Raw genomic sequence first — 26527 nt, forward strand, 5'->3', positions numbered from 1 at the left:
AATGTATAACTTTTTTATCATTAGGGAAATGCAAATCAAATACGAGTCAACCAATTATATATCTCAAAGATTTTTTTTTTAAAGACCACTGAAATCATTGAAATTTACTGTTTTCTGAAACTCTCGAAATCTTTTTGATTCAGCTAGAGAACATCCAGAGAATACTGAAAGCCTGACTGAAGACAAATTGAAATAATTACAACCCAAGTGTGAAAAGACTAAAAAGATATAAAAATCTGCAGTGCTGCCATTCGTGTTATGCGTAGGTGATGTGTTGTTATCTTAATTTGACAACTGACTGAGTTGTATTAGGGTCACAGGACCCGAAAATGGCAGTGCTATGCTGCTAACTCAGATCAGTCTGACTCTGCCTGAGGTCTTTTTCTAGCTTCAGCGTCGCTGGCGCAAAGTAGGGAGTTGAGGGCAAAGAAGGCAGTGGGTAAGAGAATACAGTTGTTAGTGTTTCCTGAGTGAACACTAGTACAGAAGAAGAGGGAGACAAAACTTGCAAGTTCTCACTTCTAAAATCCTTATGAAGCAACGCTCATTTTTATGGAGAAATGATTCCATGTCATTTTAGGATGGCACTAAAATAAAAAAATATATATATCCAACTTTGAAAAATCGTACCCCATGCAAGTGACTTCTTTCAATCTCGGCGTTTCATCCTCTGCCTTCCTGACGTAAAGTTCTTCAGAAGAACAACGCGTTTTCCCACTAACTTTCAAAAGAGCAATTCGCGCGACACTTGGACCGCGGACACTAGAGCGGAGACTGCGCGCTCGCGCAATTCGAGCCTCAGTCTCTGCGCGTGCGCACCGCTTCCCGGTCTCCTTCCGCCTCCGACTGGGGAACCTCGGCTCCCGCGCTCTGTGGGCCGTAGGTGGCGGCTCTGTTGTTTATAGTGTGTTGTTTGTTGAGTCGCGTTTCCACGCCACCTGTGACGGTCAGCGGCGGTTGCCCACGGCTCAGCGCCTCCGCGGACTGCGGCCGGTCGTTGCCATGACAGCGACCGCTGGGGGCCCTGGTAAGCGCGGATCCGGCCTTTGTGGGTCCCTGAAGGGCTTCCCTCGACTGGCTTGCCGTCCTGCACTTGGGCGTGGCGCCTATGGTTGGAGCGTTTTGAGAGACTCCTTTGATAGCACCACTCCCTTTTCCTGATGGAGGTCCACTTCCTAAGTGCGCCCACAACGGACTGGCCTAGAACTTTGGTTCCTCCTGTGGGCCTTGAAAGAAAAGCCGATGGGATGGCCAAGAATAGCAAGAATATTGCACCCTTTCTAAAAAGGAATGCTTAGGGCAATTTTGGGTTCATAGGAAAATTGAGCTGGAAGACACAAAGGGTCTCCACATAGTCCCTATTGGGACACTGCAGAGCCTCCCCATTATCAGCACTTTGTGTTCTTGTGAACCAACATTGACACATCATAATCACCTAAAGTCCATAGTTTACCTTTGGGTTCACTGTTAGTGGTGTACATTCTTGGGGCTTAGACAAATGTATAATGCTTTGTATCCTTCATTGTGGTATCATACAAAATAGTTCCATTGCCCCCCAGATCCTCTGAGCCCACTTATTCACACCCACCTCCAACAACCACTGATCTTATTACCTCCATAGTTTTGTCTTTTCCAGAATGTCGTGTAGTTGGAATCATACAGTATGTAGCCGTTGAAATCATAAAGTATGTCATCAATGAAGGATTGACTTCTTTCACTTAAGAGTATGCATTTAAAGTTCTTCATGGCTTAAGAGCTCATTTCTTTTTAGCACTGAATAATATTCCTTGTCAGTTGTCTGGATGTATCAGAGTTTACACACTTGGTGAAAGACATCTTGGTTGCTTGCAATTTTTGGCAGTTAGGTAATAAAGCCGCTGTAAACATCCATGTGAAGGTTTTTGCATGGACTTAAGTTTTCAGCCCCTTTGGGTAGAAATCAAGGAGCACGATTTCTGGATTGTAATGGTAAGAGTATGTTTAGTTTTGTAAGAAACTGCCTAACTATCTTTTAAAGTGGTTGTACCATTTTGCAGTCCCATCAACAGTGAATGGGAATTCCTATTGCTCCACATTCTCACCAGTATTTGGTGTTGTCAGTGTTCTAGATTTTGGCTATTCTAATAGGTGTGTAGTTGTACCTTATTGTTGTTTTGTGTTTCTCTTTTTTTTTTAATGTTTATTTATTTAGAGAAACAGAGAGCATGAGTGGGGGAGGGCAGAGAGAGAGAGAGAGGGAGAGAATGCCAAGCAGGTTCCCGGATGTCAAGTGCCAAGCCCAACGTGGGGCTTGATCTCACGAACCATGAGATCATGACCTGAGCCAAAATCAAGAGTCAGGCACTTAACCAACTGAGCCATCCAGGTACCCCGGAAGTTTTTTCATCTTAATAAAACCCAGCTTACTCATTATTTGTTTCATGGATGGTGCCTTTGGTGCTGTATGTAGAAAGTCATCACCATACCTAAGGTCATCTAGGCTTTCTTATATATTATCTTCTAGGAGTTTTATAGTTTTGTAAATACAAAAATACAAAATCAAATAATTTTTGTGAAGGATGCAAGGTCTGTTTCCAGATTCATGGTTTTCCTTGTGGATTTGTCAGTTGTTCCAGCATCATTGTTGAAAAAATTATTTTTACTCCGTTGTATTGCCTTTGTTCCTTTGTCAAAGATCAGTTGACTCTATTTGTGGGTGTTTACTTTAGGGTTATCTGTTCTATTCTATTGATCTGTTTGTCTGTTTTTTCACCTGTACCACCCTGTCTTGATTACTGTAGCTTTATAGTAAGTCTTGTTGGGTGGTGTCATCTCTTTGTTCTTCTCTTTTAGGATTGTGTTGGCTATTTTCGTTTTTATGCCCTCCATATAAACTTTAGAATCAGTTTGTTCTTATCTATAAAATAACTTTGTGGGATTTTGATTGGGATTGCTTGAATCTGTAGGTCAAGTTGGAAGAACTGACATCTTGACAATATTGAGGCTTTCTATCCACGAGCATGGAATATCTCTAATTAGTTCTTTGACTTCATTTATCAGAGTGTTGTGGTTTTCCTTTTATACCTCTTGCACATATTTTGTTAGATTTATACCTAAGTATTTTGGGTGCTAATGTAAATGGTGGTATTGTGTTTTTCATTTCAAAATCCACTTTTTGTTTTTTTGCTGGTAAGTAGGAAAGCAATTGACTTTTATATATTAACCTTGTATCTTTCAGCCTTGCAATAATCACCTATTAATTCTGGGAGTTTTTGTGTTGATTCTTTCAGTTTTTTGCATATACAGTCATGTTATCTGTGAACAAACACTGTTTTGTTTTTTCTTCCCCAATCTGTATAGTTTTATTTCTTTTTGTTATCTTAGTGTATTAGCTAGTACTTCCAGTATGATGTTGAAAAGTAGTGGTGAGGGGTTAGGAATACTGCTTCTTGAGGTCGTGGTTGAAAGTGACATTTACCTGATCCATAATTTCAGTAGATCAAATGCAGAGTAGTTTTGGTCAGTCTGATTCCTCTTGGAATTGGGTGAGAATGAGAAATGCAGACAAATGGGTGTGGTCAAGCATAATTCTAGCTTTTTGTATCCAACCTTTGGAAGCTGGTAATTTGTGTGTCCCTGTTGTTTGACCCCAGAGTTAGAGGTGTTTTAAACCAGGCAGTTCTACTCCACACGTTTACGGTATGTTTTATGTAAACATAATTAGTCACATTAGACATCGGTGACATATTTTTTTCAGTGTTAGTTTTTTCCTTATTGTAAACATAATTCATGCTCATTATAGAAAATTTATAAAATATATTGAAGCAGGGGAAAAAAATCCACACAATGCCAATAGAAACTTTTTGGTATACTTTCTAATGTGAATAATAAAATAAAATGGAGCCACTGTGTCAAGAAATTTTAAAATGGAGACAGAAGGCCATTAAGGGGGTAGGCCTTAGGTACATTCTTATCAGGTAGACCCGTGAACTTTTGAACTAGGCCAAACTTCAAATATTCCAAGGACTCTGCATAAACACTTGCAACTTACTACAGTAATGGACTTTTTCTTAGTGATAGCCTTAGCAAGCAATTATGTTTTGCTAAGATTAGTTGTTGTTGTTGTTGTTGTTGTTGTTTTTTGCCACCAACCCTGATTACATTTTTTGGTAAACAACACATAGAAGCATTCCTTTTTGTCTTTAAAACTCCTGACTTTGGTTCCTAGTGGGACACAATTTGGGTTGCTACCCAAACCTGTGCTCCCCAAATTGCAATTCTCAGATTGCAAATAAATGCTTTTATTTCAGTTCTGCCTCTTCTCTTGGTTGACACTAACAATCCTGACTTTTAAGAACACAGTATACATGTCACCATATGCTATATGTCTCTTTTTTTGGCTTTCTTCCACTTTTTAAAAATATACAAAGTAGTTTTTTTAGAGCATTAAATTTTAGTGAGTAGAACAACAAACATTTATTATCTTATAGTTCTGTAGGTCAGAAGTCTGAAATGGTCTCAGTGATCTAAAATCAAAGTAGCAGCATGGCTGTATTCCTTCTGGGGCCTCTAGAAGAGAATCAGTGTTCTTGCCTTGCCATCCTCTACAGACTGCTTGAGTTCCTTGGCTCATGGTTTCTTCCTCCATTTTCAGAGCCAGCAATGGCTGGTCCAGTCTTTGTCACATTGCATCACTCTCACACTGACTCTCTTGCCTCCCTCTTTGACTTATAAAGATCTTGTGATCAGTGGACCCACCTGGATAATCCAAGCTCATCTCCACACCTTAAAGTCAGCTGATTAGCAAACTTAATTCCATTTGTCATCTTAATTCCCTCTTGCTGTGTTATATAACATATTCACACTACACAGGGATTAGGATGGGGACATCTTTGCAGGGGGGTGGTCATTATTCTTCCTACCACAGTACCCATACATATTGTTCTCCACTGGGCTTTTTTTTCCCACTTAACATATCTTTGGGATTATATCAGTACATCTAGATTTGCCTCATTCTTTTTAATGGCTGTATAATTTTCCAATTGCATGGATATATCACATTTATTTAATGAATCCACTGTTGATGGGTATTTAGATTATTTTCACTTTTGCTATTACAAACAGTGTTATATCAAATATCCTTGTACCAAATGTGTCACTTACCACATATAGGCATATTTATCTATGGCATAAGTTTATGAAAGTGGAATTTCTGGGTAAACGTATTTTTCTTTTTTTTTAATTTTTCTTTGTAAAAGTCTTTATTGAGATATAATTTCCAAACAATACAATTCATTTATTTAAAGCATACAATTCAGTGGTTTTTAATATATTAGAGTTGTGTAACCATCACCACAATCAATTTGTGGTGAGCTGAAATCAAGAGTCGGACGCTTAACGGAGCCACCCAGGCACCCCTAATTCAAATATTTTTAAAATTGCTACATATTTTCTTCTGAGTCTAAAGAGTGTGTGACTGTTGCATATACTAAATAGAACCACATGTTTAGGGCCATAGTGGATGCTATAGCTAATTCTCACCTTTATTCTATAGCCCGATATACAGAGTGGTTGCTAAGTTCCATGCATGTTAGTTAGAACTTCTCTTTATATGTTCCTCCATTCTCTAATCAAAATTTACTTTTTCTCAATGTCTTATTGGAAGTTTCTGCTGGTTATTTTCAGGTTTTTAACTATTGTTAGGCAGAGTTAAGAAACAAATAATTAACAGAAGATATAATCTCATGCAGAAGGAATTTGCAGGCAATTGATAGGCACTAAAATGTTTAAATTAATATACAAGAATTATGTGGGTAACTATTTTTCTCACTGTTATATTGGGATATTACACAGTATGGAGTAGATTTGGATTCAAGTATTACAGTCTTGGTTAACTCACATATTTTAATGCTTAATAGAAAATCTGGATATCCAAAAAGTAGTTTATGAATATGGGAATTATGTGTATTTGTACATGGTAAACAAATCTATAAATAATAGCTCAGGAATTTAGTCACTGATATAAATTTTGCCCACATTCATAATCCCAAGGTGCATATGCTTAAATGTATAGGTTAAGATTCTAAATTGTTAATATAAATATAGAATGGGGCCTCTGGTGGAGAAAACAATTAAGCTGTACACAGTTTAAAAGGTTTTAATACAGCTTTTTTTTAAGTTTATATAATTATTTTGAGAGAGAGAGAGAGAGAGACAGAACCCAAATGTCCATTGATGGATGAATGGATAAAGAAGATGTGGTATACACACACACACACACACACACACACACACACACACACACAATGGAGTATTACTCAGCAAGCAAAAAGAATGAGATCTTGCCATTTGCAACTACATGGATGGAACTAAAGGGTATTATGCTAAGTGAAATTAATCAGTTGGAGAAAGACAAATATCATATGACTTCATTCATATGAGGACTTTAAGATACAGAACAGATGAACATAAGGGAAGGGAAGCAAAAATAATATAAAAACAGGGAGGTAGACAAAACGTAAGAGACTCTTAAATATGGAGAACAAACAGAGGGTTGCTGGAGGGGTTGTGGGAGGGGGGATGGGCTAAATGGGTAAGGGGCATTACGGAATCTACTCCTGAAATCATTGTTGTGCCATATGCTAACTAACTTGGCTGTAAATTTAAAAAAATAATAAATTATTAATAAAAAAACCCAATACTCAAGATCCTAAAAGAAATGTTTAATTCATAAAAAACAATCCTTTTTTTTTTTTAATGTAAATGTCATTTTAGGATCTTGGAGTGAAAATATACTAGAATATTTTCTGAGAAATAACCACATCACAACAGAAGATGGCGCTGAGATCATCTGGTATCATGCTGCTAACCACAAGGCACAGGTGAATGAGGCACTGAAAAGTAAGTCAATACAGTTTCTTGTATTCACATTGCATAATAGATTAATTCCACTCTTTTTTTGGTATCTGGGCATATTTTCAGGTTTCAAAGACTTAGAAGATCAAAGTGTAAATTCTAGGCTGACATAAACATTTTTATAAAATATCTCATTTTGTTTACAAAATGAACAAATTTCCATAATGGAAGGATTTTCTTATTTTCCAGAAGTGGACTTGCCTTTTCTGTGTCTGTTTGAAACTTTCAATGTATTTACATTTCCCTATATACTGTAGTGATTGGAGTAAAATTTTTGAGGTGACTGTTGTATGTCTTACATATTTTTGTGTCTTTCATAGTGTATTAAGGAAAGGGTCAATAAATATTTGTTGAATGGATGGATGAAGCCTTTGTATACTAATTTATAATTAATTTCCTTGGTCAGTATTTATGCTTAGGCTAGAAACTATGACTTTGGTTTACTAACTCAATCTATAATCATCTGTATCTATATATCTGTATCTATACCTATAGATATCTGTATCTATCACTAGTCTATATCTATATATTGTCTATCTAGTCTATATCTAATACCTAGACCTACACCTACACCTACACCTACATCTTCATATCCATCTATATCTATATCTTCCTTCTTTATAGATGAACATGATAGCAGTTTTTTCAGCCTTTTCCTAAGAAGTACTCCTCTTGGCTGCAGCAGCACAGGAGACTGAAAGCATATAACCGGAGAGGTCTGGGGCATAACTCGAAGTGACCCAGTACAACAAGGAAAATTCCTCAGTCCCAAGTTTTGCTATAAAAATCTATGCATCTTTTGCATCCTACTCAATTGTGTATCTGGATAATGTGTCTGAATATATATTTATTTTATTGTAAAGATACTGTTTTAAATTGTTATTCTTTGCTCCTCAAAGGGAGGAGCTTTGGTTTAATATTGAATCCTTGATACCTAAAACAATACCTAATACATAATAACCACACAGTGATTCTTTAATAAGTGAATTTTAGCAAAAGCAATGCTTCAGGAAAAAAGCTGATTAGTGGTTTCCAGGAACTGGCCAGAGCAGAAAATAGGGAGTGAATGCTAATGGATACAGGATTTCTTTATGGGATAATGAAATTTTTCTGCAATTAGATAGTGGTAGTGGTTGTACAGCATTCTGAATATTCTAAAAATCACTGAATGATATGCTTTAAAGCGTGAATTTTATGGTATGTGAATTATATATCAATTTTTTTAAATGGAAAAAAAAGGTGAAACTCCTATTTACAGACAATTGGTTGTATATGTAGAAAATCAAAGTTTCTTCAGATAAATGATTGTAAGTCATGAATAAATTTAGAAAGTCTCAGGATACAAAGTCAAAACAAAATAAATTTTAGTTCTATGTAATAACTAAAAATTTAGAAAAATCTTTAAAATTTTCAATTCATAACAGTCTATGTGGAAATCTTTTACTAGAAATAATCTAATTAAATATGGATACTTTACTTTTAAGTGTGTTTTAAAAATGCTGATGGAAAGTCATTTCCAATTGCTGGCAGTCTGATGTTGACCTGGGAAGTTTTCATAGGCTACTTAGTGTTCAGATAATGTCCTTTTTACATTCGGTTTGGTAAAACCAGAGAGCTAAGTTTTATAGTTTGGGAATGCTCTTCACAAATGCCTTTTTTAAGCCATGGCTAGTTTCGTAAATTCTTGTTAGTCCAAAGGAGAGGAGACAGACAGCCTCCTGCAGACATGCATGCTGTATTTAACTGGTTTTCTCATTTCTTCCAGAATATTTAAATATAGTATAACTATTATTAATAGAGCTGTTTAAGTTTGATTAACCTGTAAAACTGGGTTTTTAACAATATCTATGACTTAAAAAAAAACAAAGTACAGGAGGAGAAATGTAAAAGTACCACCTGGTATTACACTGTCAAAACATCCAGATCACAGACTAATGATCACAGACTAATGTTGTAACATTTCAGCATGTAGATTTTAAACACATTCATTTTAAAAGATATGCTGGAAAAAAATGGAAAACATTTAAGTCTTTTTGAGAAAAAAAATGTGTTTTTTTTAAGCCTTGAAAAAAGCGTTTGTAACACCTTTAGGAAAAGTTTGACTATAATAAATATCTGTAGTTTCTAATTTGAGGAATGAGAAGATAAAAATATTATTTTTATTCTCAGAAACGTCAACAAACACTTATTAATCCTTGTTTTGTATGCTCATTTTGCTATGTCCTGGGAAGAAATTAAATACTGTAACAACAGTGTAAGAGCTCTATGACATAGGGAAAGGCATTTAATTCTTCACCACCTGTTTGCTCATCTGTGAAACAAACGTGTAAAGGCCTAGCACTTAGTACCTGGCACTTAGTAGTTACCCAGTAAATATTAGTTTTTATTCTCCTCAACAGGCTCCTGAACATGACATCTTCTGCAGTCCTTATTTTATCAGCATTAACTTAAGTTCTTTTATTTGGACAGGTCCTGCTCACATGATAGAGGCTGATGTCCTTCTTCCAAGTGATGGATCAGAATATAGCCAACCAATCATGGCCCATCCTCCTGAAACAAATAGTGATAATACTTTACAGGAATGGCTCACTGAAGTTATAAAAAGCAATAAAGGCATCAAACTGGATTTTAAGAGGTATTTGTATAAACATTTTCAGTTTTTTAGTTGTTATAAAATAACAATGGAAAAAAAGGATTAATAGCATCACATATCTGTGCTTGACTAACTAAATTGAAAATAGAATTGTAAACTAATATGTTTCAAGAATGGACCTAAGACCCATTGAGTTGTTTGCTAAGATTGTTTCTTGGGAACTCTTTGAAGATAAAATTAATTTTTACAAAGGAATTTATCATAAATTACCATTGTGATAATAGAATGGTAAATTTAAAATGCTACTTTCATTAAAAAGTGATCTGAGACAGAGTTGGCAGTAGTTTGAGTAGTTAATGCATATCCTACTTGATTTATATTATATTTGTATATGGGGAATTATCTAGAAGTCTTCAATAACCCAAGAGTTCTTTAAAAATAATATTTGGAAGTATTGATAATGAAGGGCATGATTAAGTGTCATTTCCTTTCCTGTGGCTATCATGGGAAATTTTACTTTTGTGCCATTTTGGCTATATAAAAATTATAAGTAAATCCAGGAATATATTGTGATACCACAAAAGCTCACCATAAGCCCCATGAAGGCGACTGCTAATGAAAATCTAGGGTTTGTGGTAAATATACCTTATCTCTGAACAATATTTTTAAATGGAAGTTTCTTAGGAAATTAATGATTTGGAAATCTTACTAATAGAATTATCAATATGACTCTAATCATTTGTTGTAGGGCTAAATGTACCAGTAAACTTCATTATACTGTTGGTGAATGAAAGAGCTTTGTTAAGATCTTAAAGTTTTTAGAGTGGTGAATGGCCCAAACTCTATTTTATTGACAAAGAAACTTAGTCCCAGAGAAGTTAAATGATTGACCCAGGGACAATAGCTAAACTTGACAGCTGAGCTAGGATGAGATCCAAGGTATAGTGTTCTCTGTACCATGAAATAAAGCATTTGATCTTTAATGTTTGGTGATTCAGAGTTTTAGCACTCTTTGCCGTTTCATGTGTATGTTTACTATTGCCCACTGAATTGTTCTCTCTAATATATTCCTTGGCTCTTCACCAGTCAGATCAACCGATTCATTCCTAGCAGCTATCCAAAAGGGCTGAGGCACTAAAAAAAAGATTTTTCAAATTTTTTGGTTATAACATATTTGAAGGGGAATGAATTTATGGACATTTATAGTGTGTCAGACGTTGTTCTAAGAGCATTAAATGTGTTCATTTATTTAGTCCTTATAACAGTCCTAGGAGGTAGCTTATTGCTATCATCCTCATTTTCTTGATGAGGGAACAAAGGCAGAGAAGAGTAAGTAGCCTGCTTGTTGTCACATAGTAGGAAAGCTACCAGCCTGGCTGAAGAGTTCACACTGTGAACCCAAACTCTGTACTACCTCTGTAAAAGTAGCTGAATAACCTATTAGTTAAATTTTACTAGTTCTTATTATATGCTTTTAAGTTATTCTGTTTGGTATACAAATAATAATTAAATATTAAAATTTTATGTGTAAGTTTCCTATAGAATGTAATTTTAAATGGTTTATTGTGATTTTTGTGATTGATGATTTTTATTTTCTCATCCCCAATTTCTAAACAAAGTTAATAGGTAAATAGGTATGATACTCAGAAGTTTGACTTACAAATAACTTTTTAGGAAAAAAACCTATCCTGTAAAAACAAAGTTCATATTCTTCCCAGGAATTTAAATAAGTACCACCAAAGGGAAATTTTAGGTGGTATACTGATCAGAACTTCCCTCTTCAAGTGATCATCTTGGCCAGCCTTTGTCAGGTTTTGTTTTTTAAATATATGAAATTTATTGTCAAATTGGTTTCCATACAACACCCAGTGCTCATCCCAAAAGATGCCCTCTTCAATACCCATCACCCACCCTCCCCTCCCTCCCACCCCCCATCAGCCCTCATTTTGTTCTCAAGTAGCCTTCGTCAGTTTTTTATGAGACACTTAATACATGCTAGAATTGAGAATGTTAGCCACTGTTATTTCTAATTAGAATTACATGGTATTGCCAGCGTTACCTTGATTTCAAAAGCAAAGACCCCACTAAAAAGGAGAACTAAAGACCAATTTCCCTGATGAACATGGATGCAAAAATTCTCAACAGGATACTAGAAAACAGAATCCAACAATACATTGAAAGAATTATTCACCATGATCAAGTGGGATTTATTCCTGGGCTGCAGGGCTGGTTCAATATCTGCAAATCTATCAATGTGATACATCAAATTAATAAAAGAAAAGATAAGAACCAGATGATCCTCTTAATAGATGCAGCAAAAGCATTTGACAAAATACAGCATTTCTTGATAACCCTCAAAAAAGTAGGGATGCAGGAGCATACCTCAAGATCATAAAGTCTCTGTATGAAAGACACATAGCTAATATCATCTTCAATGGGGAAAAACTGAGAACTTTTCCCCTAACAGGAACACGACACTACTGTTATTCAACATAGTGTTGGAAGTCCTAGCCTCAGCAATCAGACAACAAAAAGAAATGAAAGGCATCTAAATTGGCAAGGAAGAAGTCAAACTTCCACTCTTTGCAGATGACAGGATACTCTTACATGATACTCTACTCTACTTTTGGGAAAACCCAAAAGACTCTACCAAAAAAACTTCTGGAACTGATACATGAATTCAGAAAAGTCACAGGATATAAAATCAGCATTCAGAAATCAGATGCATTTCTATACACCAATAATAAAGCAGCAGAAAGAGAAATCAAGGAATCTATCTTATTTACAATTGCATTGAAAACCATAAAATACCTAGGAATAAACTTAAACAAAGAGGTAAAAGATCTGTATGTTGAAAACTATAGGCAGCTTATGAAAGAAATTGAAGAAGACACAAAAAAAATGGAAAAATATTCCATGCTCATGGATTGGAAGAACAAATACTGTTAAAATGTTGATATTACCCAAAGCAATCTACGTATTTAATGCAATCCCTTTCAAAATAACATCAGCATTCTTCACAGAGCTAGAACAAACAATTTTAAAATTTGTATGGAACCATAAAAGACCCCAAATAGGCAAAGTAATGTTGAAATAAAAAACCAGGGGCTCCTGGGTGGCTCGGTTCATTACTCGTCCAACTTCAGCTCAGGTCATGATCTTGTGGTTCATGGGTTCAAGCCCCGCATCGGGCTCTGTGCTGACAGCTCAGAACCTGGAACCTGCTTCAGATTCTGTGTCTCCCTCTTTTTTTGCCCCTCCCCTGCTTGTACTCTGTCTCTGTCTCTCAAAAATAAATAAATGTTTAAAAAAAAAGAAAAAAAGAAAACCAACCTAGAGGCATCACAATTTCAGACTTCAAGCCATATTACAAAGCTGTAATTATAAAGACAGTATGGTACTGGCACAAAAACAGACACATAGATCAATGGAACAGAATAGAGAACCCAGGAATGGACCCACAAATGTATGGCCAGCTCATCTTTGACAAAGCAGGAAAGAATATCCAATGGAAAAAAGAGAGTCTTTTCAGCAAATGGTATTGGGAAAACTGGACAGTGACATGCAGAAGAATGAACCTGGGCCACTTTCTTACACCATACACAAAAATAAACTCAAAATGGATGAAAGACTTAAATGTAAAGACAGTAAACTATCAAAATCTTAGAGGAGAAAACAGTCAACACCTCTTTGACCTCAGCCACGGCAGTTTCTTACTACACACATCCCCTGAGGCAAAGGAAACAAAAGCAAAAATGAAGTATTGAGACCTCATCAAGATAAAAAGCTTCTGCACAGTGAAGCAAACAATCAAGAAAACAGTCATTGCAAATGACATACCAGATAAAGGGTTAGTATCTAAAACCTATAAAGAACTTACCAAATTCAACATCCAAAAAACAAAGAATTTGGTGAAGAAATAGGCAAAAGACATAAATAGACTATTTTCCAAAGAAGACATCCAGATGGCTAACAGACACATGAAAAGATGCTCAACATCATTCATCATCAGGGAAATACAAATCAAAACTACAGTGACATACCACCTCATACCTGTTAGAATGGCTAAAATTAACAACTCAGGAAGCAACAGATATTGCAAGAATGCAAAGAAACGGGAACACTTTTGCACTGCTGGTGCAAATGCAAACTAGTGCAGCCATTCTGGAAAACAGTATGGAGTTTCCTCACAAAATTGAAAACAGAGCTACCCTATCACCCAGCTATTGCACTAGTAGGTATTCATCCAAAGGATACAAAACTGCTCATTCAAAGGGGCACATGCATCCCAATGTTTATAGCAGCACTATCAACAATAGCCAAAGTATGGAAAGAGCCCAAATGTGCATCAACTGATGAAGCCGATAAAGAAGATGTGGTACATATATACAATGGAATACTACTCGGCAGTGAAAAAGAATGAAATCTTGCCATGTGCAATAACATGGATGGAGCTGGAGTGTTTTATGCTAAATTAAGTCAGTAGTAAGTCTGTCAGAGAAAGGCAAATATCATATGATTTCACTCATCTGTGGAATTTAAGAAACAAAACAGATGAACATAGAGGCAGGGAAGGAAAAATAAGATAAAAACAGAGAAGGAGGCAAATCATAAGAGATTCTTAAATACAGAGAACAAACTGAGGGTTGCTGGAGGGGTGTTGGGTGGGGGTGGGCTAAATGGGTGATGGGCATTAAGGAGGGCACTTGTTGGAATGAGCACTGGATATTATATGTAAGTGATGAATCACTAAATTCTAGTCCTAAAACCCTTATTACACTGTATGTTAACTAACTTTAAAAACATACAAAAAACAAATTTACTATATGGATGTACTTTAGAGATACCACCTAGAATTAGAAAATGATTCTTTAATGAAAGACTGAATTTGAATATACTAAAATAACTTATTACATGGTATTAGTAGATTAATTGGGAGAGATGTATAATTTTGTAATATTTACAAATTTGTTACATGTTCCAGGCTAGGACATGGTATGTTATTCTTTCAGGTATACATTATATATTGCTGTTGGGCCAAGTTCATCCTCAGTCTTTTTTTTTTTTTTTTTTTCCAAAAGTGTTATGACTTTTCCTTGATATTTACTCTTCCAGAAGAATCTTATATTTATTTTATTCTATTTTAGAGAGAGAGAGAGATTGTGGGTGGGGGAGAGGGGCAGAGGGAGAGAGAGAGAATCTCAAGCAGGCTCCGTGTGGTGCTTGCTACGGGGTTCTATCCCACAACCCTGGCATAGCTACTGGAGCCGAAACAAAGAGTTAGATGCTCTACTGACTGAGCCACCCAGGCGACCCCAGAAGAATTTGATAATTGTTTCGTCAAATTCCAGAAAATAAAAAACTACAACAGCAAAAACTTTTATTTTCCTTAGTAAGATTTTATGTTTTTTTTAATAGAGGTTTTGTTTTTCTTTTTTAAATTTCTGATAAGGGAAAGTGGCATTACAATAATCTATATTAGCAATAATTAAAATATTTACATATAAAAAAAGAATACATGTATTAAATTCTTGTTTCATTATGTTCTGTGTCATAGCTCCTTATGGTTAACTGCACAGTGCTTTGCACATAGTAGACACTTAATATATGTTGGTGGATTCAATCTTGGGGAGAATATGCTGAGATTGGATATTATCTGATGGGAAACCATTATTCAACAGCCCTATATTATTTTAATAAATTGAGAAAGCCTAAGACTCTCCCTCCTGAATATAAACTAGAAATTAGTGTTTAACCCAACCTCCACAGACACCAGATTTCTTAAGAAACCAGAATTCTTTCTGGAAAAAGAGATGTTGCCAGAGGTACATAGATTAGTTTAGGTTTTCCTCCAGATCCACCCATGAAGAGCAGAACCCCAGAGTAACTTGGCTTCTCCTGTAGGTCTTGAAAAACAAGCTTTGGAGGCGCAGCTGCAAGTTGCTTGCTACCAAAAATAGGGGTGCCAGATCTCAGAATTGTGGTTTTAACATGGCCCTGATACTGTTTAAGGCAGAAAACATTTAGGACAGAGAAATGACAGTCTCTAAATTAAAGTCTGCTAGGTCCAGCGTTAGAGTTTATTAATCCACTAAAATCTAGGGCCTCCATTTCAGGGCAAGAAGAATAAGCAAAAAGAAGCTCACAACACGGGGGCAGAGTAAAGAAAGACTGGAGGCTGGTTTGCTCTGGTTTTAATGAACAGTATCCTTGCTCACTAGTTAATTGGACCTAATAAATAATGAGGTTATCAGTTTCTCCCGTTACAGTAAGAGGCCTGAAAGGAGTGAGGTGAAGAATGGTAGAAGTATAGGCGGGAGGAGTCCAGTCCATTAAGAAAGTTGTAATGTGAGGAGAGGGTACTGAATGTTCTTCCCTCCGACAGGCATTTCCCAGAATCTTAGCCTCCCATTGTAGTATTCACTAAAAGCTAATTTTCTTTTTAAATTTTTATTTAAATTCTGGTTAGTTAACATACCTTGCAAAAATGGTTTCGGGAGTAGAATTCAGTGATTCATCGGTTACATGCAACAGTCAGTGCTCATCATAACAAGTGCCTTCCTTAATGCCCATCACCCATCTATCCCATCCTTCACTCACCTCCTTCCATCAACCCTCAATTTGTTCCGTCATTAAGAGTCTCTTGTGGTTTGTTTTCCTCTCTTCTCTTTTTCCCCCCTCCCCTATGTTCATCTGTTTTATTTAAATTGCACAGGTGAGCGAAATCATATGGTATTTGTCTTTCTCTGTTTGACTCTTTCATTTAGCATAATATACTCTAGCTCCATCCACGTTGTTGCAAATGAGAAGTTTTCATTCTTTTGGATAGCTGAGTAATATTCCATGGTATGTATACCACATCTTGCTTATCTATTTATCTGTCAATGGACTTTTGGGCTCTCTCCATAGTTTGACTATTGTTGATAATGCTGCTGTAAACATTGGGGTGCATGTACATCTTCGAACCTGTATTTTTGTATCCTTTGGTAAATACCGAGTAGTGCAATTGCTGGATCATAGGGTAGTTCTATTTTTAACGTTTTGAGGAACCTCCATACTGTTCTCCAGAGTGGCTGCACCAGTTTGCATTCCCCCAAACAGTGCATAAGGGTAAAACTAATTTTCTTCGAAGCAAACTTAAAGGTTCAGAAGAGATTCAGAAGTATAAGTAGTGTTGTAGTTCAGTAAAGTTTTATATATATATATATATATATATATATATATATATATATTCTTAAAAAGTAAAATTTATGTAGGCTGATTGAAACCTTACTGTTTTAAAACCTATAGATGTCAGAATGGATGTAGAGAAGAAAAGAGTGAAGCTGCTTTTTTATTTAAAAGTAACTAAAATATAGTTGTCTCTAGTTTTAAGAAAAGATGTTTGTTTTTTATTTATTTTTAAATGTTTATTTATTTATTTTGAAAGAGAGATGGGGAGAGGGCAGAGGGAGAGAGGGAGAGAGAGAATCCCAAGCAGGCTCTATGTTGTCAGCACAGAGCACGATGTGGGGCTTGATCTTACGAACCATGAGATCATGACCTGAGCTGAAATCAAGTCACATGGTTAACAGACTGAGCCACCCAGGCACCCCCAAAAAAGATGTTTATGAAATGAAAATGAAATCTGTAAAAGTTTTAAGAAAATATTATAATTTACACTTTGCAATCAGTTTTAGAAACATGTTTATGCATCCAAATTTACAAGAATACGTGAAGGAAAAGAGGCTCTTTTCTCTGAGGTCATGAGCCAGTATTAAAGACACAGTGCTTGGGTACACATTAGGTATTTTAATAAATGTGAATTTTCAGATTATAAATGTATCTAATTGTAAATCTTATTTATACATTCTCTTATGAGTGAATATTTGTGTATTTTCTGAAATTATTTTATACTGAGTGATCCTAATACAGAGATTTGAAACCTCAGTCTGTCTACAAATAGTGACATTATTTGTACATTTATAGTACCTTTCAGGTACCTTCATGAATAGTAAGTATAAATCAACATTTTGAGATGTGGAATATGTTAACTTTCCCCTCTGGTTCTATGTGATCTTTGAATTTATTCAATTTAGGCATTATTGTATTATACTTTTATTAGGAAGTTGAGAACATTGAAAACAGTAGTCTCAAAGAACTTCTTTTTATTTTTACTTTAGGAATGTATCTTATTGACAGCAAACTATATTTTTAGTCTAGCAGCTGTGGAACCATCCATGATGCTCCTGGAAAATGTGAAGAGGCATCTGCAGCGTCCTGTGTGGATTAATGCTGATATTCTTCCTGGTCCAAATGGAAATAGCAGAGTAGTGGATGCAAAACCTTTTATAGACACAGTGACATCCTTCTTTCCAGATGTGACGTTTTCCCTGGGTTGGACAACAGGATGGCATCCTGAGAAAGTCAATGAAGGTAATAATTTTTAAAATGTATTTCTTTTTGATCAAATTAAAATCTACTTGAAATATAAAAATAACACTTCTCAGTATAAAACCAAAAACTTATTCCACAATCTAAGAGCCTAATGGAGAGAAAGGTCTGGTCCTAAAGGCATCTGTATGACTCTTCTTTCTTTTATTTCATATAGACACTGCATTCATTGGTGATATTCTGTTACCAAACTTCAATGGGAAATATTTATTTACAAGGTCTAGATTAACAAAAGCTGCCTCTTTATAAATTTTAAACACATCCTCAGTTGTCTATTTGAACTTGGAAAACATAATATACTCTTTTTACCTTGGAGCAAACTTCCTATGTCAGATGAAAGATAAAGAAGTAGTAACAAAAACTTAGCCAGTGATGTGAGGCCAGAAGTAAGGGGAGTGTGGTTGAAGAGCACAAGTTCTGTTCTGTAGACAGTGGGAGGCCCTTAAAAGTAGTTTGCTAGAACTTTGGCACCCTCATGTTCTCTTTGGTTAGACAGGGGAGTGAGAGGCCATGAGACTCTCCTCTAGTCCAATCCCTTCTTTCCTTTCACCTTTTCCCTTCAGGATGGACCTGACATTCCGATTATTTTCCCTGGTTGAAACTGACTATGCTATTTGGGTTTATCTTTCTATTTCTTCATACATACCTAGGTAGTGATTTCCAGATAAACAGTTCTCAAGAACCATGAGATCAGGACCTGACGGGAGATCAAGAGTCAGATGCTCAAGCAACCGAACCACCCAGGCGCCCAGAGATATTAGTCTTTATCCTGTGTTCAGGGCATTCATTTTTTTACTTATTTGCGTTTATTGTTTTCAGATGTTAACTTTTTAGCCCAACGTAAGATTAGAGTAACTGCTATCAAGTGAGTAGTGACATTTAGGTTTAACCCCCTGGTCCAACAGTTAATAAGATTGAGAGAAAAAGCAATATGCTTTAACTTAATTCTAATTCTTTAATTCATTTTAATTTTATTAATTTCATTAAAGAATATTGCTTATAATTCAAAGTGTTTAAATAAGGTAAACTATAAACAGTTTTAAACAGTTTAGTAACTTCCTTACTGATTCCAATTCCTTTTATCACTGTTTAGTATAATTCTGGCTTAACCTGATCCTTGAACTGAATAATACCATATCTGGGTTTGAAGTCATTGTGGTGTTGAATGTCTCCAGGCTACTTTTCTTTCACTGTCCTCTTGTCGTTACCAACATGCACTTTATGCTCCCTTACTTGTTATTTCACAGATTTAGAAAAGAGAGTTAAAAGTTTATAGTCATGTAAATATAGCTTTTGTTAGCAGTCCCTTTTTCTAATTAAAAAGATATAGGGGCACCTGGGTGGTGCAGTTGGTTAAGAGTCTAACTGTTGATCTCATGATCTCACAGTTTGTGAATTTGAGCCCCACATCGGCCTCTATGCTGATGGTCCATAGCCTGCTTCAGATTCTGTCTCTCTTTCTCTCTGCCCCTTCCCCACTTGTGCTCTTTATCTGTCTCTGAAAATACATAAATAAGCAAAAAAAAATTTTTAAAACGATAGTTTTTCATATTTTTCAGGAAAGCAGAACTTTCCCCTTTTTTCATAAGGAGTTTAGCTGCTAAACTAACATATTTACTTAGGCTTTCTGTAAAATGTTCCTATATTGACCAATACTTTTTACAGCCTGCTTTTGATAGAGTTTAGTGTTATTTAAAAAATAGAAACATTTTTTCTGAAGCTTTTATAAATAGGCAAGTGTGTTTTCCACAATGTCTTAATAAGATTTAAAATGCATGTATAAAAGTCATTTTTACCACTATTTCTACTTTAGGTAAAATGTGTAAATAATTTGGACTAGCCAAAAAACAACCATGAAGATAATTATTACTTAAAATTTTTTAAATGTTATTTATTTACTCAGAGAGTGAGAGAGAGAGCACGCACAAGTGGGGAAGGGGCAGAGAGAGAGGGAGGAAGAGACAATCCCAATCAGGCTCCACACCACCAGTGCAGAACCCAGTGTGGGGCTTGAACCCATGAACTGTGAGATCATGACCTGAGGTGAAGTCAGACTCTTAGTCAACTGAGCCACCCAGGTGCCCCAATAATTATTAATTAAACGTCTAGTACCTAGCAGCCATATTTCTCTTGGAAAAGAATACTTAATTACACAATGGAAAATATAAGTTTATAGAGACTATTAATGATGCAGAGATAGCTACGGGAAGAGCTTTCGAATCTTTAAGGTATAGTGTCAAAATTTGCTTTTTTTGTGCTTGAGAGATTAGTAAAACCTTTTTTTTTTTTTAATGTTTATTTATTTATTTTTTTAGAGAGAGACAGAGTATGAGCAGGGGAGGGGCAGAGAGAGAAGGAGACAGAATCTGAAGCAGGCTCCAGGCTCTGAGCTGTCAGCACAGAGCCTGATGTGGGGCTTGAACTCAGGAATCGTGAGATCATGACCTGAGCCGAAGCTGGACGCTTAACTGACGGAGCCACCCAGGTGCCCCATAAAACCTTTTTAATATTTTAATGTTTTGTTAAATTTTCTCTTGGTCACTTGTGGCATGATTTTAGAATTAATTTTTTGTCTACATTTTCCACTGAAAATTTTTTCATGTATTAAGTGGTTTTTTAAGTCACTCTGTATCCAAACGGAAATTTTTATAAATTATCTGAATTTACCTATTTATAAGTAATTTAACTTAGTTTCTTATTTTTTTAATAAGTTTTATGTATTTATGTATTTTGAGAAAGAGACAGAGTGAGTGGGGGAGGGGCAGAGAGAGAGGGAGACAGAGAATCCCAATCAAGCTCCTCACTGTCAGCAGGGAGCCGGATGCAGGGGTCAAACTCACAAAACCTGGAGATCATGACTTGAGCTGAAACCAAGACCCATAAACAACTGAGCCACCCAGGCTCCCCTAGTTTCTTATTTAATGACTTTCAGTATTCCAGTTAGAAAAATGGAATTTTTCTTTCTTTAATTTCAGGTTACAGTTGGACAATGGTGAAAGAAATGGAATATATATGTAAGGACCTAAATCTGCCTGTAACATTTCCTGTCAGAGCAGCATTAGTTAGGCAGTCTTGTTCTCAGTTACTCTGGCTGTTAAAGAAATCAAACAGGTATGTATAAATGTAACAATGTAGGATGTGCATGTGAGTGCATGTGTAAGAGAGACAGAAAGAGGATGAAAACTGATTATGTAGACAGTGTGTATGAGAAAAAGATTGAGAGAGAGAATGAGCCCCGATTGTGAAGCAAGCAGATTCCCTCACTAGAATGAAACTCTCAGTTAACCTTAACTTATATAACATCATGTCTTTCACCTCTGTTCCTTACCAAAGTTTTTGAACACAGTAGGTGCCCAGTAAATGTCCTTTTTTAATGATGTTATACATTCTCAAAAAGTTGTAAGAGGATAAAATATTTTCTCTTTGAATTCCATCCTAATTTCACAGGTTTTTTCTGTATCAAAATTTTCTTTTTAATATGTAATAAAAATTAGTTGGACCACTATTAAATATTAAAGTATACTATAAAGATACAAATATTGAAACAACTTTGATACTATCTTTTTAATATACTTGTCAGTAGAACAGCAGGGAAAACCCAGAAATAAACCCAAATCTATCATGGAACTTAGTTTAGGAGAAGCTGGCATTTCAAATCATTGGAGTAAAAGTTTAGTGCAGTGTTGGGAAAATAGGCCAACTCTGCAGAAAAGACAAAACTGGCACTGCTCCTTAATCTTTTTTCCACAGTAAATTCCAGGTGAATTAAATACTTGAAAATCAAACATTAAATACATAAAGAAAAAGCGTGATGTTTTATATAGTTTCAGAAAGGAGAAGACCTTTCTTAGTAAGGCACAAAATCTAAATGCTATTGCTGACACAAAGTTACCAGAGAGAGAACTCTAATCCATATATATTTTAAAAAATAGAGTTTTATTTGAGCCCAAATTAGGACAGCTGCCTGGGAAACACAATATTCACAGGGAGGAAAGTACTCCAGAGAATGAACATGTTTACAGGGTTATATACTTTTTAACATCTTGTGAAAGCTCAAAAGATTATAGATTAGCGTATAGGCAGGAATCATGTGTTTTAAATATCATCAAATGCAGGGAGTAGAGGCATTGATCAATATCTCAAGGACAAGATGGTTTTCCTTTAGGCTGCTCATTTACAAAGCAGATGTATAATGCATGCCTGGCAGGCCATAAATCAGGCTTTTGGTTTGAACAAAGTTTATGTACAGTCATGCTGACTTAGAAGGAAATTTAAAATGGTTGCCCTTCAGAGGCCTTTAGAGAGTTTTTCCCTTCATAACTATAAAAGGAGAGTTTGATACATTTGAATACATAAAAATGGAAAGATTCTGGTAAAACTATCCTTGATGCATACGTTAGACTGATGTAAAGAATTCTAATAAAGAATTTTTCCAACTCATCCAGAAAAAACTCAGTTTGGTAATTTACTATATTAGAGTAAGGGACTCAGATACTCATACATTAAAGAAGTATTCACATTCCTGTGGATAGTGAATTTTTACTACATACCTTTTCAGTTTCTGTGAAAATGATCTTGTTTTTTTCCCCAATATCTGTTAATAAAATAAATTATGGCAGTATTTCATAATATTGAATTATCTTCACATTTCCAGAATAAACCCCATTTGATCATGATATATTCTTTTAATATGCTGCTGAATTTTATTGATAAATTTTAGTTAGGAGGTTTGCATTTGAAAGTGAGACTGGTCTGTAGCTTTTTTTCTTTCTCAGTTTTAGGTATAAATGTCATGTGCATTTCAATAAAAAAGCTAGGAACCATTCCTTTTTCTGTGTTCTGGGATATTAAAAAAAACAACATTGAGGGGCACCTGGATGGTTCAATCGGTTAAGCCAACTCTTGATCTTGGCTCAGGTCATGATCTCATGGTTCCTGAGGTCCAGCCCCGAGTTGGGCTCTGCGCTGACAGTGCAGAGCCTGCTTGGGACTCTTTCTCCCTCTCTTTCCCCCTCCCCCACTCACTCTGTCTCAAAATAAATAAATAAACTTAAAAAAAATAAAACAAAACATTGAAATGGCCTATACCTGATTTGGTAAACAATCCAAACCTAGTGTTTTGAGGAAAGATTAGCTTGTACAACCTTTTTATTATATGGTAAGTGGTCCCTTGATTTTCTGTCTTCTGGGGGGCCAATTTTGATATACTGTATTTTTCTAGAAAATTACTAATTTCACCCAGGTTTTGAAGTTTATTTATTCACAGATGGCTCAAATAGCTTCTCATTCTTTTAATTTCTTCTGTTGGAGAGGAAGTATTCCTCTTTCCTTTAGGGTCCTTCTAGCTGGACTAAATAAATTGACGTGACAGAGAACAACCGGAGAAAATCAAATTTAATAGCATACTTATGGGGAATCTACACAGACATTGAAAATCTAAAGACTGTGAGGCAACAGGAGGCTTATAGGAGCTGAGGAGGAGGGTAGGGATCTGAGGATACAAAGGGTCTTGAGAAAGACCATTAGTAGGAAGGTAGATGTTTGAAAAATAAATGTTACCCTATTATGTACATAAGTTTCCCAACTTGTGCTCCGTTTTTCTCTCTCTTAAAAATAAACATTAAAAAATTAAAATATTCATGATATATTATTTGGTACATATTCACATCTCTTTTATCTTAATGAAGAATTAATTATTAAAGGGGGGTCATACACTGTTCAGGGCCTGGCCCTTCAGGAGGTGTTTTTTGGAGAGTGTGACTTGCTCTCTGTTGTTGTGACTTTGGTTATTTTATTTCCCTAGTCGTAGTGATGTTTTGGACCATCCACCAGGTGTGCTTTGATTTGTTCCTTGAAGTAGCCCTGTAAAGGAAAACAAACAGACAAACAGGAAACAAAAACACACAAATCAAACAAAAACAAAAAACCTAAAAACTAAAAACAATCCAAAAGCAAAAAACCAGAAACACCAGCTGCAAGTAAAGAACAGGGTGGAGGCGATGCTGATGGAAGAGCACATACAGAGAGAGAAATGACAGGGGTGGGGAAAAAGAAAAAATAAACATTGACCAGGCAGAGGGACTAAAAGCCTTAATCCAGAGAGAGAGAAAAGGAAAATAAGAAAGGAGGCAGGGAAAAAGAAACGAAGATAAAGTTACCCAGACAGAGAAACTATACGGCTTGATTATTCCAGAGAGAGAGAAAGGAGTGTAAAGAAGGAGGTGTAGAACATGTATAAAGAGAATGGATTAAATATGTCTGTTTAAACAAACCAATAACCAAAGTACCCAGCCTACAGGAGGGAAGAGATAAGAGGGAGAAATGGGTCGGGGTAGAATATATATCTAAATAACAAGAATTGTTCTAGAATTAATCCAGGCTACGCAATAGCACTGGTCTGGAGGATGGAGCCGTCTGGTTCCACAGCGTCAATCCCACTCCAAAAGATACGCAGTTACCCAGCGTTGGAGGGGCATGGTTTGGTGTAGGCTGGTCCCACCTCCACTGTGGGCCCCGCAGACGAATACCTGAGGCCCCACCTTGGCGGTGGTGGGAAGAAAAATGGCGGCTCCCAGTCTCTTCTCCATGACCCCGTGTGTCAAATCACTCCTTTGGAGCCATCCTCACTGTCCCGTGGGTGCAGACGAGACTGTCTGTCTCACTCCGCTGACTTCTCTGCCCCGGGGGGCTTGGCTGGGAGTTAAACTCCCGCTCAGTGTGCCCCAGTACTGGGTAAGCACCTCCCCATACGAGGTCCCGGCTGGTTTTGTCCTGTGCGGGAGTCCTTCAGGGGAGGGAACCGGTTTCTCCTGCTGCAGACTGCACCCCGATCTACCGCTGAACCCGGGTGGCTCCCCTCTTCCCCAGGTGTGCGAGCAGGGCAGCGGGCCCCAGTCCAAAGATGGGACCTGCAGTTAGAGATCCTCTAACCTGTAGTTAGAGATGGGACCCCTCTCCATCCCAGTCCAAGGTTTTTTTCCCTTGTCCAGATACAGCCCTACGCTTCCCCAGCTGCTCTTTCTCTTCCCTTTGTCTGTGGGTAGAAGGGGATCCCTCCCCTCCGTGCCTACACGGCCCGTTTTATCTCCCCCAGTTCGCAATCACCCACCTATGGTCTCTCAAGTTGTCCTGATTTCTCCCCGGTAGACTCAGTCTCTTTTCTTCCCAGACTCTTCAATGAAGAGTAATTATAAGTTTATTATTAAAAGGTCTTGGTCTGTTGATTGATTTTTTACCTGAACTCACATTGTCTTTGGCCTGAATACTTGGCTATATATTTTTTTGAAAAATAAATTTATAGTTTTATTTTTCATTCATTTTTTGAAGAGTGATTTATTGTCATTAAAAAAATAGTTTTTAACCTATAGAAAAGTTGCAAAACACTTTCTACATCTCTGTTACCCAGATTCCCCAATTGTTAACTTTTTCCTGCATTTATTTATTATTTCTCTGGTTTTTTTTTCTATTTATATTTTTTCCTGGCATGATGCCTTGTTATCCTTAAGTACTCCTGAGTGTACTTCCTCAAGCAAAGGCGGGCTTCTATATTACTACTATGCAGCCTCCCAATCAGAAAACCAGCATTAATACAACAGTACCATGCAGTCCTCAGACCCATTCAGATTTTATCAACCATTCAAAAAAATGCTTCTTTTTTCCTTGGGGTCCAAGAAACCTTCTGAGAACATGTCTTATATTTAGTTGTCATGTCTCATCAGTCTCCTTCAGTCTGGAATAGTTCCTCAGTCTTTCCCAATCTCATATACTTGACAGTCTTAAAAAATGACAGGGCTTTTATTATGAAAGATGTTCTCAACTTGGATCAGTTCGATATTTTCCTCATTTTTCTCGTGCTTGTGTTCTTAGGAGACTTAGGTACTTTCCCTGTCCCAGTTCTCAAATTGACCACTTCTTCAAGGATAACTGCTTGATTACAGTGGTGGATAGTATTTAGAAAGTGAAATCTGGGAGTTTGGTATGATCATTGCTACTTGAGTGTCATTGCTTCTAAGACATCTCAGTGGACAGAGCTAGTAAATACTTGTCTGTGTATATGTGTGATTACGGTGTGTGTATGTGTGTGTGTGTGTGTATTTGTGTATACAAACACACACCATGCATACACACACACATACACACACAACAATATATACATCTAAAACCATTTTTTTAAGTTTATTTATTTTAATAGAGAGTGGGGATTGAGAGAGAGAGAGAATCCCAAGCAAGGTGCAGAGCCCAAGTGCAGAGCCCAATGCGGGGCTCGATCCCATCAACTGTAAGATCATGACCTGAGCCAAAATCAAGAGTCAGACACTTAACCAAGTGAGCCACCCAGGCACCCCTACATCTATAGCCATTTCTATGTGTATATATACATATATAAAATCCATGAGTTCATAATGAAATTCTAATTTCAACCCCAACCCCTTAGGGTTCTTTCTAGCAGTCTTTTCTTTGTTATAAATTTCTTATCAGATACTTAGATACCTGACTCCCACTAATTTAATCTAATAGCCATTTAAAAGAAGAGTTTAACTTATTTACATTATTTATAAAAAGACAGATATGTTGGTCTTGTTTGGTCTTGTTTCTGTCATTTTTTTT

The 26527-nt window shown here is 36.3% G+C and overlaps 1 protein-coding gene across 3 annotated transcripts in view; it reads left to right on the top strand.

Annotated features, from left to right (window-relative positions):
- Positions 1-846: 846 nt before the first annotated feature.
- FAM151B (family with sequence similarity 151 member B) overlaps positions 847-26527 on the top strand; it is a 39883-nt gene continuing 14202 nt past the window's right edge. For all 3 annotated transcript variants that reach the window (XM_047088525.1, XM_047088519.1, XM_047088515.1), the window contains exons 1-5: positions 847-1027; positions 6754-6879; positions 9364-9529; positions 17685-17902; positions 20896-21031. In XM_047088525.1, the coding sequence (XP_046944481.1) occupies positions 1003-1027; positions 6754-6879; positions 9364-9529; positions 17685-17902; positions 20896-21031 (671 nt within the window). In that variant the 5' untranslated portion in view covers positions 847-1002. The remainder of the gene's footprint in view (positions 1028-6753; positions 6880-9363; positions 9530-17684; positions 17903-20895; positions 21032-26527) is intronic.

Source organism: Lynx rufus, unplaced genomic scaffold (genome assembly GCF_022079265.1).
Source record: "Lynx rufus isolate CCGP_SWC_20201006 ecotype Redwood Valley unplaced genomic scaffold, mLynRuf1.p SCAF_1, whole genome shotgun sequence".
In the NCBI taxonomy this organism is placed as follows: Eukaryota; Metazoa; Chordata; class Mammalia; order Carnivora; family Felidae; genus Lynx; species Lynx rufus.